General features: G+C 47.0%; 1 protein-coding gene across 7 annotated transcripts in view; it reads right to left on the reverse strand.

Moving 5' to 3' along the window:
- The window catches only part of RFX1 (regulatory factor X1), a 529,043-nt gene that overhangs the window by 205,259 nt on the left and 304,495 nt on the right, over positions 1-19,289 (reverse strand). For all 7 annotated transcript variants that reach the window (XM_078685660.1, XM_078685656.1, XM_078685642.1 and 4 more), the window contains 2 exons: positions 14,109-14,224; positions 11,254-11,372 (listed from right to left, as the gene is read on the reverse strand). In XM_078685660.1, coding sequence (XP_078541786.1) covers positions 11,254-11,372; positions 14,109-14,224 — 235 coding nt within the window. The remainder of the gene's footprint in view (positions 1-11,253; positions 11,373-14,108; positions 14,225-19,289) is intronic.

Here is a 19,289-nt window from a genome sequence, read left to right on the forward strand (position 1 = left end):
TTCGATTACATAAATTACATATTGGGTCTTGCAAGTGATAAGTTCCTGTATGTCCCAGATCTTTCCATTAGCCAGCATCACATTTTGTACATTTTTGGCGATTTGACACACCTTACAGTTGTAACCTTTTTGAAAACCCTTACTTTGCAGCCATTTCTTTTTTTCTTTACGAAAGTGACTATGTGTTAGTCGATCTTTCAGGTTGGGCGCTCAACGGTATGTTATCTGCGGTGCGAATACCAGTCTCTCTAAACAGTATGTCAATAATTATTACCCAAACAAATTCCTCAGGGATGCTTGACCAACCTGAGCATCCGCCTGAGTATCAGAGTCAAGGCAGTAGTGGAGTGCAAAGGTATGAACCGATCGCCACGTAGCTGCCTTACAAATTTCATGAATTGGAACACTTTTAAGCATTGCTATCGTAGCAGCTTTTCCTCTAGTGGAATGCGCTCTCGGCTTGCCCGGGAGCTGCTTCCGTGCCAACTGATAAGATAACATAATACATGACACAATCCATCTAGAAATGGACCTCTTAGATGCAGGTAAGCCTGTATTCAGAGGACCGTAGTTCACAAACAAATGATCAGACTTCCAAACACTCTTGGTTTTATCGAGATAACATTTCAGAACTCTTTTTAAATCCAACAAGTGTAGAACTTTCTCAGCTGGAGTGTTCGGGTTAGCAAAGAAGGTAGGCAGTGTGACTGACTGGTTAATGTGAAAATCCGAGACTACCTTAGGAAGGAATCGCGGGTGAGTACGAAGCACCACTCTATTCGCATGGAAAACGAGATAAGGTTCTGTAGAACAAAAAGCCTGTATCTCGGTCACCCTGTGCGCAGAAGTGATAGCCACTAGGAAGGCAGCCTTCCATGACAGATGTTGAAGGGACGCCTTATGAATAGGTTCGAATGGAGGGCCCATCAGTTTGGACAAAACCACGTTAAGCTCCCAGGGAGGGGAGGGGGCCCTCACAGGAGGATAGACTTTCTTGAGACCCTCCAGGAAATCCTTCACAACTGGCATTTGAAAGAAAGAAGCCTGAGTGGGGGACTTTCTATATGCTGTTACTGCTGCCAGATGGAATTTTATGGAAGAATACTGTAAACCTGCTTTTGCCAAAGAAAAGTAAGTATGGTAACAGTACCTGTTCTTGACCTCGAATAGGGTCATGACCTTCAGCAGTACACCACATGAAAAAACGCTTCCACTTGAAAGCATACGACTTTCTCGTAGAAGCTCTCCTCGCCTCTTTTAAAATGTGCATACAGTCCTGCGAGAGGCCTAAATGTCCGTATTGGACGAACTCAGGAGCCACACTGCTAGCTTCAGGGACGGCAGGTTGGGGTGGAACACCTTGCCGTTCGCTCTGACCAGCAGATCCGGATGGCAAGGCAACCTCCTGTGTGGTACTTTGGACAGGTGAAGAAGGTCCGGGTACCACCATTGGCGAAGCCAATCTGGAGCCACCAGGATCATGTCTGTTTTGGACTTGTACAGTTTCTTGATCACCAAGGGAATGAGTGGAATCGGTGGAAAAGCATAGAGTAATGCCTCTGACCAGTCTATCCACAGAGCATTCCCCTTGGACCCCTGTTGTGGGTACCTGGATGCGAAGACGTGGCATTTTGCATTTGCGGCGTCCGCAAAGAGATCGATTTCTGGTGTTCCCCAGGCCTGGAAGATGTCTCGTACCACTTCTTCTTTTAACACCCAGTCGTGTGCTTCTGCGAAGTGTCTGCTTAGATCGTCTGCTTGGACGTTGAGGACACCCGGCAGATGAACCGCTGATATTCTCATGTCTCGAGCCAGAAGCCACTTCCAGATTGCTTGCGCTTCCAGCTCAGAGGTCTGGATCTCGTTCCGCCCTGCTTGTTCAGATAGTACATCGTTGTTGTGTTGTCCGTCTGAACAAGCAGAGAGGGCATTTTGATTGCGGGAAAGAAAGCTTTGAGAGCTAGGTGTTCAGCTCTGAATTCCAGCATGTTTATGTGATACAGTCGCTCTTTTTCTGACCACATTCCTTGAATCTGAAGTGACCCCAGATGAGCGCCCCATCCCTGAAGGGACGCATCCGTCACCAGCGATTGTCTTGGCAAGTCCTCCTGGAAAGGAACTCCCACTACCAGATGACTCCGATGCATCCACCATCGGATGGAGATCTGAACTGAAAGGGGTAGTGACAGTTTGTCCTCGTAACGATTGGAAAACTGGGACCACTGATCCTCCAGAGACTGCTGCAGAGGTCTCATGTGCAGTCTGGCGTTTGGAACGAGGAAAATGCATGAGGCCATAGGCCCTAGAAGCGAGGAGATCTGCCTGGCCGTGGGACGAGGAGTCTTCAGGAGAGTCTGACACTTGAGGAGAATGGAGGATAGTCTCTCCTCCGAAGGATACGCTTTTGCGTCGACCGAATCCAGAAGTGTGCCCAGATAGTGTATCCTCTGTGTTGGATTGAGGATGGACTTTTTGAAGTTTACGTGCAGGCCGAGGCTCCGCAGCTGGTGGATGCCGAACATGAGATGTTGCTGTAGCAGAGCCGGAGATGCACTCTTTAGGAGCCAGTCGTCTAGGTAAGGGTAGACGAAAATGTGTTTCTTCCTCAGGAAAGCCGCTACTACTGCCATGCACTTTGAGAAGGTGTGAGGAGCTGACTTTAGTCCGAAGGGCAGAATTGTGAATTTGAAGTGGCTTGATTGGATGGAAAACCTCAGAAACTTCCGATGCTTTTGGGAGATGGGAATGTGAAAGTAAGCATCTTGAAGATCTATGGAGCACATCCAGGCCCCTTGATGCAGAAGTGGTATTATTTGATGTAACGCCAGCATTCTGAACTTTTCTCGCTGAATGAATTTGTTGAGACGTCTGAGATCTAGTATGGGCCTGAACTCCTTGTTTGGACCTTTCTTTAATACCAGAAAGAATCGGGAGTAAATCCCTTGTCGACGTTGGTACCTTGGGACCTCCTCGATGGCGTTCTTTAGGAGTAAAGCAGACACCTCTTCCCTCAAAAGTTGTATACGATGGGTGACAGTCTTTTGAGGAGGAATGGAAGGTGGGGGGGACCTGAATTTGATGGTATACCCATTCCTTACAATATTCAGAACCCATTTGTCTAGTGTGGTCTTTGTCCACTCTTCCAGGCAAAAACGAACACTTCCCCCCCACCGGAGTGAGTAACGGGGCCATGGGAAGCAAAGGCTCACTGTTTTTGTTGCTGCTGCTTGTTACCAGGTGTGGACTGTCATGAATTGCCACCTCTTCCTCGACCAGGGCGACACTGGGAGAACTGAGAACTTCCCTGATTTTGCTGTGATGACCATTGAGGGGTTTGAACCCTCTGCTGGTTCTGTCTCCGGTCGTAAGGACAGTATTTTCGCTTAAAATCTTTCCTTTTTTCAAGACCAACAGCTTTCACTGTATCCAGCTCTGTTTTCATTCGTGACATCTCATCATCAGCATGAGATCCGAAGAGTGATGATCCGTTAAAAGGAAGATTAAGTATCCGGTGTTGTGCTTCAGGTTTAAGTCCCGTGAGCCTCAACCAAGCTGAGCGCCTGGCGCAAATTCCATGTGAGTAACCATGTGCAGATAGATCAGAAGCATCAGTGGCTGCACTGATCACTTGGTTAGCCACTAGCCCACCTTCGTGCAGGGTCTGAAGGAAGTCTTGCTTATCTTCCTTAGGGAGCTTTTCTGCGAAACGGGACATGGCGTCCCATAGTGCGCGGTCATAACGACCCAGCAGGGCCGAAGCACTGGCGACCTTCATGTAGGAAGCAGAGGTGGTACACATTCTCTTCCCTACAGAGTCCATAGCCTTACTGTCTTTATCCGGCGGCACAAAAGATGACGCCGCTCCTGTTTGATTTTTACGTGCCGCTGACACAATCACAGAATCAGGTGGTGGTTCAGCCCTCAGAAAGAAAGGATCATTGTCAGGAGCTTTATATTTCTTTGAGATCCGAGATGGAACCGCTCCCAACGCTGCTGGAGTTAGGAACTTGTGTAGAGCAAGCTCCAACAGACCTGGTACCAAAGGGAGTAGAGGCCTAGAAGCTGACTTTTGGTGCAGGGTTTAGAATATTACCGATGTCTTGGTGGTAGAGATCGGCATTTCAATGTGAAGTTTTGCTGCCCCACGGCATTAAAAGTTATCACGTCATCAATTGGTGATATCCTACTCGGAGGAGATGAGGACAGCTTTGGAGAATAGTCCCTCTTTGAATCCGTAGACCTTGTCGAGGACCTATGACTGCGCCTCCTTGAAGAACAGTGGCGTGATGCTCTACTCCTGGGAGAGGGTGAGGATCGCCGTCTTACTGATGGAGATTTCCTCAGAGGAGTACGCTCATGTCTCCTTGGAGAGTGCACCTACTGCCTTAAAGGTGATCTTGATCTTGACAAAGATCTTGGCAGATTATAGGTGACCTTGACCTGGAAGAAGACCATGGAAGATTAATTCTCCTTATCTTCCACTCTTTAATATCTCCCAGCCATCTTGGGCGAGATATTAGTCGTCGGTTGAATTGGAGACGGTGCTCTCGAGGGCTCTGGAGAGACCTGTACGATCTGAAGCTCAGGGGAGGAAGAGGAACCCCTCGAAGACACAGTAGGGATGTTAGACCGGTCCTTAGACACCGTTCTAGGCCTCTTCGCTGCAGGAGACGCCGACGGTGACCTCCTCGACGGCGGCCTCCTTGACGGCGACTTCTTCGACGGCGACCTCCTCGATGGCGATGGTCTCCTAGGCGTCGACGTCGTGTGCCTCGACGGCGATGGTCTCCTCGGCATCGTGTGTCTCGACGTCGAATGGCTGGCTCTCTTCGGCGTCGAAACCTGCGATGGACGGTTCGACGTCGACGTCACCTCTCGACGGTGGTCTTGACGTCAGCTCAGAGCCTCTCGACGGCGACCGTCGACGACGTCGAGTCCCGACCTCTTGCCGTCGTAGGCGAGCCAGACCTGGACCGCCTACGTGCAGATGGAGACCTAATCCTCTGTCTCTTCTTACCTTGCTTCGACGGCGACATCATCTTCGACGGCGAGGGGTGCTTCGACGTCGGCGGACGCCTCGACAGTGCTTTTCACGCCTATTCGGAACACAGAGGTACCTTGGAGGAAGATCTGTCCCTCGACGGAGAAGGAGACCGATGTTTTCTCTTCTCACCTTTGTCCTTGCGCTCTTAAGATGAGAAGAAGCCTTTCTGGAGCGAAATTCTTCTCTTCCACTCACTGTTTCTCGTCTCTCATGAAGGGACTGCAGTTTGATCTTCGCCCTCTCCCTGAGGGTTCTGTTAGAAAACTTGCTGCAGTGGTAGCATAGTTCTGGCTTGTGAGAAGATGGTAAACAAGCAATACAGACCGAATGAGGGTCTGTTTTGGCCATTTATTTTACCACAGGCTGGACACTTAACAAATAAGGCCGGCATTATGACTGGAAAAATAGGCAAAAACCGGGAAAAAATTGTTGATTTAGTCAAACAATGACTAAAGACGTTGAGTGAAGACGAAAAAATTAGAGATGTACCAGAAAAAAGTGATAAAATATCACAAACTGGCGAGTTCAATGCTCCAGGATCCTCACAGAAGGAGCCGGAAAAAAGAACTGACCTAACTGTCACCTGTGGTGCATGATGGGAGCCTGAGGGCTCATGGAGGTCTTAAAGGCACGGCGCCAATTTTTCAGTTGTTACTATGCAGCCTATCTAGGCTAAATCTGCCTCTATGATCCTGCCTGTTTTTTACCTTTGAAAATAAAGGTTGTGTGTTTCAAAGAAACCCAGGGCAGTGTTCTTCTGTACATTATCATATAATGTGATTTATATGTCTTTATTTGGCAAATGTAAAAGTTTTACATGCAATAATGGCAGTTTTTGAGCCTAGTATGGTGTGTTTCAGGCTGCATATGTATATGTATATGCATATTATCTATATATATATGGGTATTTATGTATATTTTTATATGTGTATATGTATATACATATATATATATTAAATATATATATATATATATATATATATATATATATATATATATATATATATATATATATATATATATATATATATATATATTTTCCCAATCCTGACTTAGGCTTCAGAAGAACAGGCACCGACTCCGTGGGTCAAATCAAAGGTTTTATTCACCAATACATACGATCAGACGCGTTTCGGCGGACAAGTCCGCCTTGTTCACTTCATCATACATATTATTGGCTATTGCCTCTGGGTCCCGCGTGTGGGCGGGACTATTGAGCGCTTTTGGCTATTGATGAGTATCCCCTGGAAGAGAAGCGTCTCTCCTCCGAAGGAGACACGCTTGCTGACAGCGTATTGATGGAGGCTCCCAAGTACTGCAGGCACTGGACAGGAATCGGGACAGACTTGGACATATTTATATGCAACCCCAGCTGGTTCAACAGAACAGACGTCTTGTTGAAGTGCAGTTGCGCTTCCTGGACGGTGGAGGCTTTGATCAACCAGTCGTCCAGGTACGGGTAGACAAACACCTTGTTCTTTCCCAGGTGGGCTGCCACCACTGCCATGCATTTGGAAAACGTCCTGGGTGCAGACTTCAGTCCCAACGGTAGTACGGTGTACTGATAGTGATTGGTGCCGACTAGAAATCGCAGGAACTTTCGGTGTTTCTGTGCAATGGGCACATGGAAGTACGCATCTTGCAGATCTATTGAGCAAAGCCAGTCTCCCATTTGCAGCTGAGGATAGATCTGGTGCAAAGACAGCATGCAAAACTTTTTCCTGCGAATCCATTTGTTTGCTTGTCGCAAATCCAGAATGGGCCTGAACTCGTTCTTGTCCTTCTTCTGTACCAGGAAGAAACGTGAGTACAGGCCCTTTCCTCTTTGAGACAGAGGGACATCTTCTATCGCCCTTTTTCTCAACAGGGTATCGGCCTCCGCCTGGAGCTCGCGCGGTCAAAACTGTAAGCCAACCGATGGAATTGCTGGAGGCGGGCTGGTGAAACGAAGACTGTATCCATTGCAAACAATATTCAGCACCCACTTGTCCTGAGTAATTTTTCTCCACTCTGCCAAGTAATGTTGGATGCTTCCCCCCACCGGAGCGGGTAACGGACGAGGGGGAAATAGCACCTCAGGGCCTAGACCCGGCCGGGCCTGTGGGCGTCGAGGAGGACTGTTGGCCGCCTCTGCCCCTCTGTCGCTTCTGGAAAGGCCGCCTCTGGTACTGCTGCTGCTGATGTTGCTGCTGGCCGGCTTGACGACCTTGCCCTCTGCCCTGGGCACCAAAACGCCTCTGGAAGGGGCGGAAAGACTTCTTCTGCTCCTTCGGCTTCTCTAACCCGATGGCCGTCAGGGTTTCAGTCTCCGCCTTCATGCGGGCCATCTCCTCATCCACGTGTTTTCCAAACAATGTCACTCCAGAGAACGGCAGGTTGGCGACCCTCTGCTGGGACTCTGGTTTAAGCGACGTCAGGCGTAACCAGGCATGACGTCTCAAATTTATCCCGTGGCAATAGCCATGGGCAGCCAAGAGCAAGGAATCCGCCGCCGCACTGATCACCTGATTAGACATCATCATGCCCTTGTTGATGATCTCTTGAAAATCCTCCCTTTTGTCCCTAGGGAGATGCTCCATAAACTGCTGTAGGGAATCCCACAGTGATCGGTCGTATCTCCCCAGGAGAGCCGGGGCAGTAGCGGCTTTCATAGACGTAGAAGCCATACCGCAGACCTTACGCCCCGTCAAATCCATCTGCTTACTCTCTTTATCAGGGGGTAGCGTGGATGAAGGAGCAGTAGCGTGTTGTTTACTGGCGGCCGTAACGATCACCGAATCTGGGACCGGGTTCGAACTGAGAAACGCCGGATCGGAGTCTGGAGGCCTGTATTTCTTCTGCAGCCTGGAGGGGGCGGATCTTGTTAACGCTGGCGTCAGGAAAAGTTGCATCGCCGGGTCCTAAGGGCAACAGTGGTCGTGACAGTTGCCGCTTATGGAGGGTCTCGAAGATCACTGACCTAGCAGGTGTGGTTACCGTCAGGGTAATACCCAGCTTCGCCGCCCCTCGCAATGACACCTCTTGAAATGACACAATGTCGTCCACTGGTGACACTCTTGTGTGGGGTGAATCTGACAGAGTGGGCGAATACCCCCAAGCACTGGACGAATCCGTATGGCGGGATCTCGATCGATCTCGTCTGTGACGCCGCCGGGACCTTGTAGGTGAATGACGTCACTCCTAGAACGGCGTCTTCGCCTGGATCGCGACCTGGACCGGGATCTGGACCTCCGAGGTCGCGGACGATCCACCGGCCTGGTCGGCTGCGGAGGTAGAGCTGGAGTCTTTGGCTGTGGCGTCCCCTTAGGTGGTGACGGGAAGCGCGGCAGCGAGAGTGACTGTGGTGGAAGAGGCGGAGGACGATGTGGAGGTGTGGTTCTGAAATTCTGGACCCTGCTGTTATCCCGGTATCGAGATGCAATACCCGGGCCACAAAATATCAACGTACCATGACGAATTTGGTGTCGACGGACCGGTAATGATTAGGACATCATCCCTATACATTTGCGTCATGATTGAGGGATGCCAACACCCCTAAATCGTAGTTTCCGTCCCGACCCCTTAGACTCCATTTTGTAAACGACATCCATCTTGTGTCTTGCCCTCATGATAAGTCAATTGAGTAAGGTCGAGCTTGATCTAAAAGGACACGTCCACCTTCCCTGACTCCCCCCTGACCTGTCCCAACTGACTCCATTGCCTCCAGCCGAACCTGTTTGGGCAGCTCCTCGCCCAGTGGCCGAATAAGATAGCATCAATGCATAACATGCCACAAACCATTCACTACGTACAGACCATGTTTTCTACACACACACACCTGTCATTGTTCCTTGTTTATGGCCAGTTTTATGACTAGGAGGTACCCTGCTTTATTGGGGTTTCATCGATATCTGATGGGAGTTCCGGGCCTGGCCGGGTAATCCATCACGAACTGGACGTCTAAAATGTGGGTTGGCCTACATGACTTCGCTCTTTGTATTATTGTAGAAATATGTGTATAACCATATCGTAAACTCAAGAATTCTTGCCTACAGCTATTATTTCTGTATATAAGGAGAAAGCTGGTTCTGTAAAAACGAACAGTCTTCTGGGAATACGCGACCCGGATTGTCGTGTTTCTAGGACACGTGTTACTTGGTAGCTGCCAATAAAACTCGATCTCTGACTTCAACTAGAAGACTCCGTGTTTCTGTGGTCCGGAACAGGGAGAACTCAGAGGTCTTCGGGTGTTATCCCCTGGCACCACCGGGTTCCTAAAAACCCGTTACCTCAGAGGCGGAGGAGGAGGAGTCTTCGGAAGAGGAGGAGGAGGAGGAGGAGGAAGAGGAGGAGGAGGAGGAGTCCTCAGAAGTGGCGGAAGCGGTGGAGGAGTGGGACTATTCTGCGGCAGCGTAGGAGGCGTAGACGACCTTGGCCGAGAAGGGGAGTAGGTTTGAGAGTACTCCGAGTCGGAGGATCTAACCACTCTCTTCTTCTTTGTCGGCCTTCGCGACAAAGTATTAGAAGCAGACCTTCTACTGGACGAGCGCCGCCGCGACCGGGGGATCGTTGAAGCAGAGGACAGGCTGACCACCGAGACCGGGACGCCGTCCTTGTCCTGGATTGCCTCCTGGAGGTTGACTTCTCTTTTCTAGATGTCGACCTCTTCCTAGACGTCGAATGCCTCGACATCGACACATCCCTCGAGGGCGATCTCCTTTTCCTCGACGTTGAGTGCCTGCTCCTCGACGTCGAACGCCGAGTAGACCTTGACGGCGAGCGGCAGTGTCGCCTCGATGGCGAGCGCCGGTGCCGGGAACCATCACGACGTCGATGACTCCTCGACGTTGAAGTAGTTCTCAACGTCGACCTGGTCCGAGGTCTCGACGTCAGCCCGCTTGACGTCGAACGGCAACGCCGCTTTGACCCAGAGCCCTGGGTCGACGGGGAGCACACGGTGGTCAACCCTCTAGACGCCGAGGCCATCGACATTGACGGAGAAATGTGCCGTTTCCTGGCCTTCTCTTGACTGTGGAGCCCCCCAGAGGCCGAGGCACGGGCAGAGGACACAGAACCAGACCTCCCATGCCCATACCCACCTTGATCCTGAAGTTTCCTCAGCTCCAGGCCTTGGAGCCGGATCTTCTCCCTCTATCTCCTGGTCCTTTTGGAAAAGGACTGGCAGATGTCACAATCCCCAGGAACATGGGATGAAGGGAGACAGAGGATACACACTCTGTGGCCATCCGATTTGGCCTTCTTCCTGGCACACTCAGGGCATCTGTCGAACAATGCAGGCATTTTCGACAGAAAAGGTGGCAAAAATTGGCTAAAAACTCCTGCAAATGGAAGAAGGAGTAGGTGGACGTCTAGTGAAACACTCTAAACACTGGAAAAGTGTCAAGAAATTAGAAATAAACCCTAAAAGGGAGAGCTCAATGCTCCAGGGTCCTGCTAGCAGGAGCCAGAAAAAAAAGAACTGAAAGTAAAAGGAGTTTGCTGTGCATCATGGGATACCGAGTGTCTCTGGAGAGTTCCTTAAAGGCACTGTATCCCTTTTCCAGACATATAATGGCAGCCTATGGGGGCTTGTCTGTCCATCCCTTCCTCTCTATCATTCCAAGGTTTTTGTGGAGGGGAAGTTTCTCTATGGATGGAACTTGACACATTAAGGTAAATGTGATGTTGGTAAAATATCCTTGGCATTTCTAGTTGAAGTACTGGACAGTGTAGCCTTGTAGGTACAGGCTGCATTATTGGCTTTAATTTTCTCTTAAGTGTCTATGCAGGACTGCAAAGAAGATGACTTAAGAGATTATTTTTGATTGCTCCGGGGTCCACGCACATGGGCGGGACTATTCACTAGATTATGACTATACACAGAGATCACCTACTACAGAATTTTTATTACAAGTTCACAAACAGGTTCCACAGTTTAGAAAACATTAGCTCATATAAAGAGATCAAGTGTTCCAGGGAATATCTAACTTATTCAGACACCATTAATTGTTAAGGTAAGCCCAAGCACCAAATCCCTCTGTAGAAGGTTTTGTTTAGTATGGCACTATCTCCCAACACAGGGCTTATGAAAGTGTTACCTGGAAAGACTTCTTCTGTGCCTTGCTGCATGTCTGTCACTTCTGATCCTTCTACCCAGGCAAACCAAACCACTGCGAAGCACTTCAGATGCTTTGCTGTGTGCAACTGAAACCAGCTCAAGTGTCACATACCTCACAGTGCTCACGGTACAGAAGTTGGAACTCCTTCACATCCTCAGCTCCCAGCCCCACAGGCAGAGCTTTCCCCTGCAGGTCGATCTCCACAAACTCAGGAAGGCTCCGCGAGGCATCTAAAGTGGGAAAGAAAAAATGAATCTGAAATAACATGAAACAGACTGTACTAAGGATACAACACTGCACCATCAGTGAGTTATACATGTACCTTTGTTTCCTATCCCCTTTTCATGCAAAGTGGTCAGATGGTCGTGCTCACCACCTAGGTTTGACCTTCATGAGCAAATATGCACTAGTACAGAGTTAACACTGCCACATTTTCTTAAACTATGGCAAAGCCGGGTGGAGAGAGTAGAAACAGTAAATTAGAGGGAGGCCACAAAGGACTAAGGGGGTGGAAAGACATTGAACATGAGAGTTCTTAGAAGAAGAGGTTGTAATGGAGAGACCAGGTTTTGCAGAGGAAACACAACCTTCACAAAGACCGTTTGTTAATAGACGGGGAACATATAAGGAATAGAAAAGGAAAATGTGCTATTCATATTCTAGTTATCCATCAGTCATATTAGCAGACAAGAATATAATGAAGGCTAGTTGCATGAGTGACCACAACCCCATTGTCTTAACTTTGAATCTATGTGTGACAGCGGAAAAGGAAAAGAATATTCAGAACAGGGTGGTATATAACAGAAATAAAGGCATTTATATTTAATGTGAAAAGGTTGATAAGATGGCGTTTCAATCACAGACCTTATGACAAAAAATAAGGCTGATATAGAGACAGTGCTTTCAGACTCAGCTTCATCGGAGAATGTCATAGTGGCCTTCACAAATGTAACCCCTTGAGTGCTGGCCACGTTCAACGGACATCGTGTGCACCACCTCGGTAGTGCTGCGCACGTCCGTTGAACGCCGCGGCCCCGCCCGCGCAATAGAACGTTCCGCACCAGCGCGGAACGTTCAGCGCAGCGGAGGGGTTAAATGGCTTCATGGCAGATAAACTAACTAAATGTAGTCGAAAAAGAAAACGAGTTACTTACCTGTAACTTCAGTTATCCAGTATTGGTATCTTTCATAGATTCACATGCTTAGAATCATCCCCGCCGACGAGGTGGGAGTCTCGCGGTACAATAAAATATATACATTATAGTAATAATAACATTACACCATAGGCTATAGTAGATAGCAAAGTCACTACACTAGCCTATCTAAGTCCTTTTGCAAAAAGAACCAAACTTGGAAGCCAGCCAATCAGGCATCAGCCCTTCCTAGAACCTTCCCCACAGAGAGGCAAACCCTCAGATTTTCGAAGCACAAGTGACAATAAGTCTGCCATAATGATAAGGTAAGTCTCTCTGGGGAGGAGGGTGGGTCGCATGTGAATCTATGAAAGATACCAATACTGGATAACTAAGAGGGTCTGACCAGTGTGCATAAGTTATTTCACTAAAATCTCATTATCCTCTTCTATTATATATTAGTTATTTTGTTCTCCTGGCTTTCCCACATCCTTTCGCTTGGCGGTTGGCTTGCTCTGCTCTTCTGTTAATGAATGCTAATAAACCTCCCATAAATGGTAACAGGAGTGACGGAATGAAGCTGTGCAGTTTGTATGTCTCATATTACATTTACTTTTGAAAGTTCAAGCCCTTTACAAGTTAATGAAGTTCAAAATTGGTATTCCTGCAAGGGGTAGAAAACCACCTTCCCACACCCAGTTGTTTCAGTTTTGGAAGCAGTTGGAAGCAATATTCACACCTCATTAAAGTCAAGCACTGGCTGAACAACTGCTGTCAGACTAATGCAAATTAGCCTCAAAGAGCTTTACTCAGGAAAAAAGTAAGTTTCAAAATGTTACTCTTCCAAAATATTTCTTTAAACTACAACTTCAACATTAAACTGGATTTTTACTAAGCATTGAAAATACTGGTTGAATCACTTATTTTTCTCGCTAGTGGCAAACGGAGATAAACGAATAATAATTGTAATCTGTGCGCTAGTTAACACATGGGACAACCGTAGCCTTCTACAGTGAAAATAGCTTTTGGGGACTTGTCATTGCAGGGACATGGTAACATTACATTTATACTTGTCCCGCTTTTAAATTCCTGCATCCCTACCTTGTGGGCTACAACATCTACATGGGAGTAATATATTAATATTATATTTAAAAGAGAGGGTTTTCCCCTGTTAAAAGGGTTACTTTGACAGGTTGGACAGCAGGCTAAAACTGCAGTAGAAAGGCCACATTGGTAGGCCTGAAGTCATGTTTTCCTTGTCAAACTAACGGATGGCAGATTAGGTGTTGCAGCCCACAGACGACATATATCTTTTCATGCTATGGATGTAATATCTACCCATATATTATATCCTTACAGGAAAGTTATATATACCAGCCAGGGAACTGCTCATTTTGATATGTTTTAGGCATCAGAGCACATGCAATGGGCCCTGAACAGTGGTGCCTTCACTTGCACAGTCTAAAATCGAGCAATAACATTAAGCAAGAAAGTGGGGTGCCCAGGCAAAACAATGCATGTTCTCACAATAGCTATGTGTAGCAAATGAAGCAGGAGCAGCAGAGACACATATGACTACGTAATAGCAGTTCCACATTAGATGGAGAGTGCAGAATGGTTGACAGAGTGGGTGAAAACAGCAGATGGCAAGGCAGGAGAACAACAAAATGTCAATTAGTAAGTCCACAGGACATTGGATAGAGGTTGTGAAATGATACCCTGGCCTGAACACTAAAGAACACTGCTGACACACAAGGGTTTTAGAACAAGAATCTAGCACGTTTGAGTAGCCAACAGGTTAGAAGAACGCAGGAAAGTGGTGGCATAGCTTACCCAAGAATGGTTGGTACTGCTGCACCTGGGCACTGATTTCGGATAACCCCGACGACTGCTGCTGCCCAACTCCAACGCCATTTGTCATACTGTCCATCTTTTGTACAGGCTTGAGTCTACGAGGGAAGCAGACTCAGTGCTTAGTGACACCTTGAAACATTAGCCCTCCCCTCAGCCTCAAACACTGACACACATACTTTTCTTGCAACACATGCTTACAAAGACGCATATTAAGTGAAGGACACAGGGTGCAGTGTTTTATAGCACACAAAAATACCACTAAAACATATATGAGACACCCTTGGGTAAATATACAGTCATGAAATGCAAAGACACACAACCACAAAGTGCCTTTAAGCACACACGGTGTAGGAAAGTGCCCTTTTTTACATGGCCACTCCCACTTATTGCCTGGTATTCAATGTAATTTTGACTGGAAGTACACTGGGTTCCTGCTAGATGCCAGATCTCTTTCTGAGAACTGAACAATTGCTTCCTCAATTGGAAGTAACTTTCCTACTGCCTGTAAGTCCCTAGTGAATGGAACCCCTGGTAAAAAGGGCTGCAGCATGAATTATTCCACCTTAAGGGACCCCTCACCAAACACATGTGCAGGCAAAAGTGAAACTACGAAATGGCACACATCCCTGTCTGCCATACCTGCATACCAAGGCCAGGGTCATGAAGCCCCTGGCCTTGGTATGCAGATTCACTAGCCATCCCTCTGGAAGAGGTGTGAACACCTTCCTCCGGAGCAGGGATTTTTTTCTGGCCTCGGAGAGCATGGGCTCTCACCTCCAGGGGGTCAGAAACTCATCTACAGTGGCAAGCTGGTCAATACCAGTCAGCCAGCACACTAGAGGACTAATAGGCTTTCAGGGGCACCTCTAAGGTGCCCTCTGAATGCATGTCATAATAAATCTTGTACTGGAATCAGTACAGATTTATTAACACAATGTGTTTGACACCAAACATCATAGCTTTCAGTAAAGCCATCACGTAGCTGGGGAACTCGTAATGACCAGGGCCTAGTACATGTACTTAAGATGACCTCCCTGTTCACTTGCACCAATTATTAATTGGACTAGACAGCAAAGGGGCATATCTGCAAATGGAGATATGCCCTCACATGTAATATAATGCACCCAGCCTTAGCCAGCTGTAAGGATGACTTACATGCATTACATGCAGTGACTTTGGCATGGCACACAGTAAGTGTGCCATGTTGTGTTTTCACTCATGGTTTGTTGTATGGCGTTTTAGGATCTGAGCGAAATTTCCCGATTCATGACCTTATATAGGTACAATTCACATTGCCCTAATATAGGCATAGAAATCATACCCATATTTAGAACTAGCCCATGCAGTTCAAACACAGGCATGGCTACTTCCACCCGTACCAAAAAGCCACAACGATTTCTTGGAAAATTGGCTTAAGCAGTCAGGGACATCACCTTGCTTGAATATTGATTTGCCCAAGAACTCATGGAGTTTATAAAGAACTACCATTCCCTTGGGGTTCTTTACTGACGTTATTATGCCCGACTTTACGTCAAACTAGGCACCTTCAAGGTATAAATATGCCTTCACTTGCTCTAGCAAATACACGGTGGTTCGGAGCAGCTCGACTATCTACTTGCCCGGCGCAGCTCGCTACAGCAAGTGCCGAAGGAAGCCGACCCTCCAGCTGACGCACTGATCGAGAGGCTGCATTTCTCTTGGCAAGAATCCAGCTCCAGCGTTTCCAAGATCCCCTCGCTGGGTGTTGGGAAATCGAGTCCCGAGACAGATATACCAGACCTCCTTCATTCTAAACTAAGGTATGGAGCTGATTAGACCCTAAAGAGAAATCTTGGATAAATTCTTGGCAAAGAAACTAAACCTATGCTACACCACACTTACTTCTTCCCTTGTACTAGACTTAGGTTAGGTACATCGGGGTAGGCGTATTTTAGAATCACCAGTTGAGTAATTTTAGCCTTTGTTATATATGTATTTATCTATGGTTTAGAAACCATACAATGCTTTTACAGTATTATTTTATAATACTCTTCGCACTGTACGCATTATACTTTGCAGCCTGTATTACGATTGTAGCAGTTCACTTTACTTGCATGAGAAAGAAGACTGTTCAATAAATTCCTTTTATTGAAAACGCCCGTCTCTTTATTTCTCTGCACCTCTGATGAAACGAAGCATGCACGATTGACTGAGTAAAATATCTATCTATTGTTTCCAAGACTCTGAAGATATGTTTATTCTTGGGGAAACAAAGTTGTCATGTTTATGCGGTTGTCACAAACGAATCCCTTCTTGTTTATTCGAGAAAGTTTCTAGTGACCTCTGAGCTAGCTGGCACTCACAATTAAGTCTAATATATTCGATAGAGACCTAGTAGACATAAGTCCTACGTCAAATCTATAGGATATATTATTCCAATTCGGAGAGCCTATTGGGAATATAGGAACTACACTACAGTTTTGCATCATGACATGCTGTCTGCGATGGCAGGCTGCATGTAATTTGTATGGGGGCCCCTTAGGGAGGCATAATACATGCAGCAGCCATTAGAGACCCTCTCTCGTAGGTACCCATGCCCTAGGTATCAAGGGTACCACTTGCTAAGGACTTACAGAAGTGGCAAAGTGTGGGCCAACTGGTTTACAATTAGAACAATGCACCTTGTTTTAGGGAAAGAGCACTGGCACTGGGGCCTGGTTAGCAGGAACCCAGTGCAATCAATCAAAAAACATCAGTAACAGTGGCAAAAAGTGGGGATGACCATGACAAAAAGGGGCACTTTCCTACACCCCAGTAGTTTCTTTGTGGTCAGCCCGGCCTTGAGGCTATCAGATACAGTTTATTCTTGATGTTGCTTAATGAAGCTATACATTAGGCTTAGTGTTGGCGCCTCTGCGCCCGCCAATGGAACCATCAGATTTGTAGCTGATGGGGATAACTGTTGCTGATTATGTGGCTCCACAAATACCTGTTGTGTTGCACAATTGTCCCATTTCAGATCGGGGGCATCCGAATTCTCGCTCATTTCTCCAGTTCACTTTTTATTTGTAGCTTTCCTGCAGCATTTTGCTCATTTTACTGTAGAGCTAAGTTTATCTGAAAAGCTGCTCGAGCTACTGCCTAGAGCAGAAGAGCAAGTTACCTCTTCAGTATCCTCTGAGCTAAAAACATCTGACTCATCAGTCAGTGAAAAAAATCTATTCCGTGGATCTAGGGATTCATCAGGCGCCTTACTCAAGCGCAATCTACTAGTCTCCTTAAATCCTTGCTGCCAAGTTTAACCAATAAAAAAGCCTCTTTTCCCTCTCTGAGTATTGTTGCTTCAGGGAGATAGACCGTCGGGCCTCCTCTTGAGCCAAGTTACTGTTCGCTAGCTTTTTCTGGTATCTCAATTGGATTTATAGAGCTCCAATTATTATGACCCAGATGAGATGAGCTCCAGTTTAAGGCCTATTGCATTTATGTCATAGGGTGAAGTGGGAGGGTCGGTATCTTTGAGGCACCTGAGGCCATCACTAGAGTTATCCCCCTTAAGTTGAGAAAAGTGCAGCAGACAAATCATGAAATTCCCCATTGCCCCAGGTTCTTTCCGCCACCCTGTTCCCCCCTTCCATAACATGGCCAAAAAGGTGACTGACCTGGGGGCTAATCTCTGCCATCGAGCTACCAGGTTGCGGAGTGAGACCGCCCTTTTGAATATCTCCTGAGCAAGCGGCTGAGGCGTTCGTAACAGACAAAGCCCGGTTAGGTTGCATAAGGCCTTGTTTCCACCATATTGTTGGCAATGATTCCGAGGACTGTGTCCACACTGTCCCTTCCCCTGATGCGACTCTCCTTTGAAATCTGCTCCTCAGGGACTGCCATGCCCCTCCATGCAAAGAACTCTACTATGGAGGGCTGAGGTCCAGATCCATAGGCCTAAAAGGCACCATCCATGAAGAGAGCAGGCATTTTGAGAAAAAATCTCCTCAGAAAACTTGAAAAAAAGGCTTTACGCAACAATAAAGGTGATAAAATGTCATGTAAAGTAGCTTACAAAAACACTGAGAAGATATTTCCAAAGTAAGTAGGTGTAACAAAACACCTTTTAAACATAGTCAACGTTCTAGATGGAGTGTTCCAGAGTGGGAATGCTGCTTCATCATCGATTATTGAGATTTTGACTCTGAATGGTATGACCTCGACGTCGAGTGATCTCAAATGATGTGATGCTGATCAGAATGCGATAGCGGTGCCGTGGCTGTCTTCGGTGTTGAGGAAGGTCCTGTTGCCAACTTTGACGTCGAACATTGACGATGTATGAGTCCCATCGACGTTGAGCCTTCCTTTGAAGGCAAGCAGGATGTGACCAGGCCTCTTGACGTCAAATGAATTTGACGCCGGCGCTTTGCGGGGATGTGAATGATGACGGGGCTGGTGCCGAGAGGGGAATTTTTTAGACCGAGATCTCCTCTTGTGGGAGTCTGTACCTGTTTTTGCTGTATTTCAGGAGAATGGTGTGAGCAAGAACTCTCCAATCTTTTCTTTTTCTTCCTTTGTTGGTCCACTTTCAAGTCTTCCATTCAGCCATGCACCCTGATACCATCCCAAACTTTAAGTGTTCTTTTCAACATTTTGCTGCAAATGTCACATCCCTTTGTGAGGTGCTGAGGGGATAAACACACCACACAAACATTATGGGCATCAGAGGAAGCTTCCTTTCTGTCACAGGAAGGGCACTTCGTGACGAGAGCAGGCATTTTGAGAAAAAATTCTCTTTAGAAAACTTGAAAAATGGGTTTTACTAGACAAGAAAGATGATAAAATGTCAAATAAAGTAGCTTTAAAAAACGCTTAGGCAATACTTCCAATGTAATTAGGTGAAAAACCCACCTGAGGTATTCGGAGATCCTGCCTGAAAGAGCCGGAAAAAAGAACTTTCTCTCACAGGCAAACTGCCATTGCAATGGGTTGTGGCATAGGGTCTCTCTATCCATCTATGGAGTGATGTGAGGAGTCTTTTAGATACTGCACTGGTTTTATATTTTGACAATGGATATTGCATGGAATGCCAAGCCAGATCAGGTACCATTGCACAGACACCATGCTGAGATCAGTTACTACAGTACATGTACTTCAATACCAGCTGTTGTACCATTGCACGAGAAATGCATATCGCCA

This window comes from Lissotriton helveticus, chromosome 1_1 (assembly GCF_964261635.1).
Source record: "Lissotriton helveticus chromosome 1_1, aLisHel1.1, whole genome shotgun sequence".
Taxonomy (NCBI): domain Eukaryota; kingdom Metazoa; phylum Chordata; class Amphibia; order Caudata; family Salamandridae; genus Lissotriton; species Lissotriton helveticus.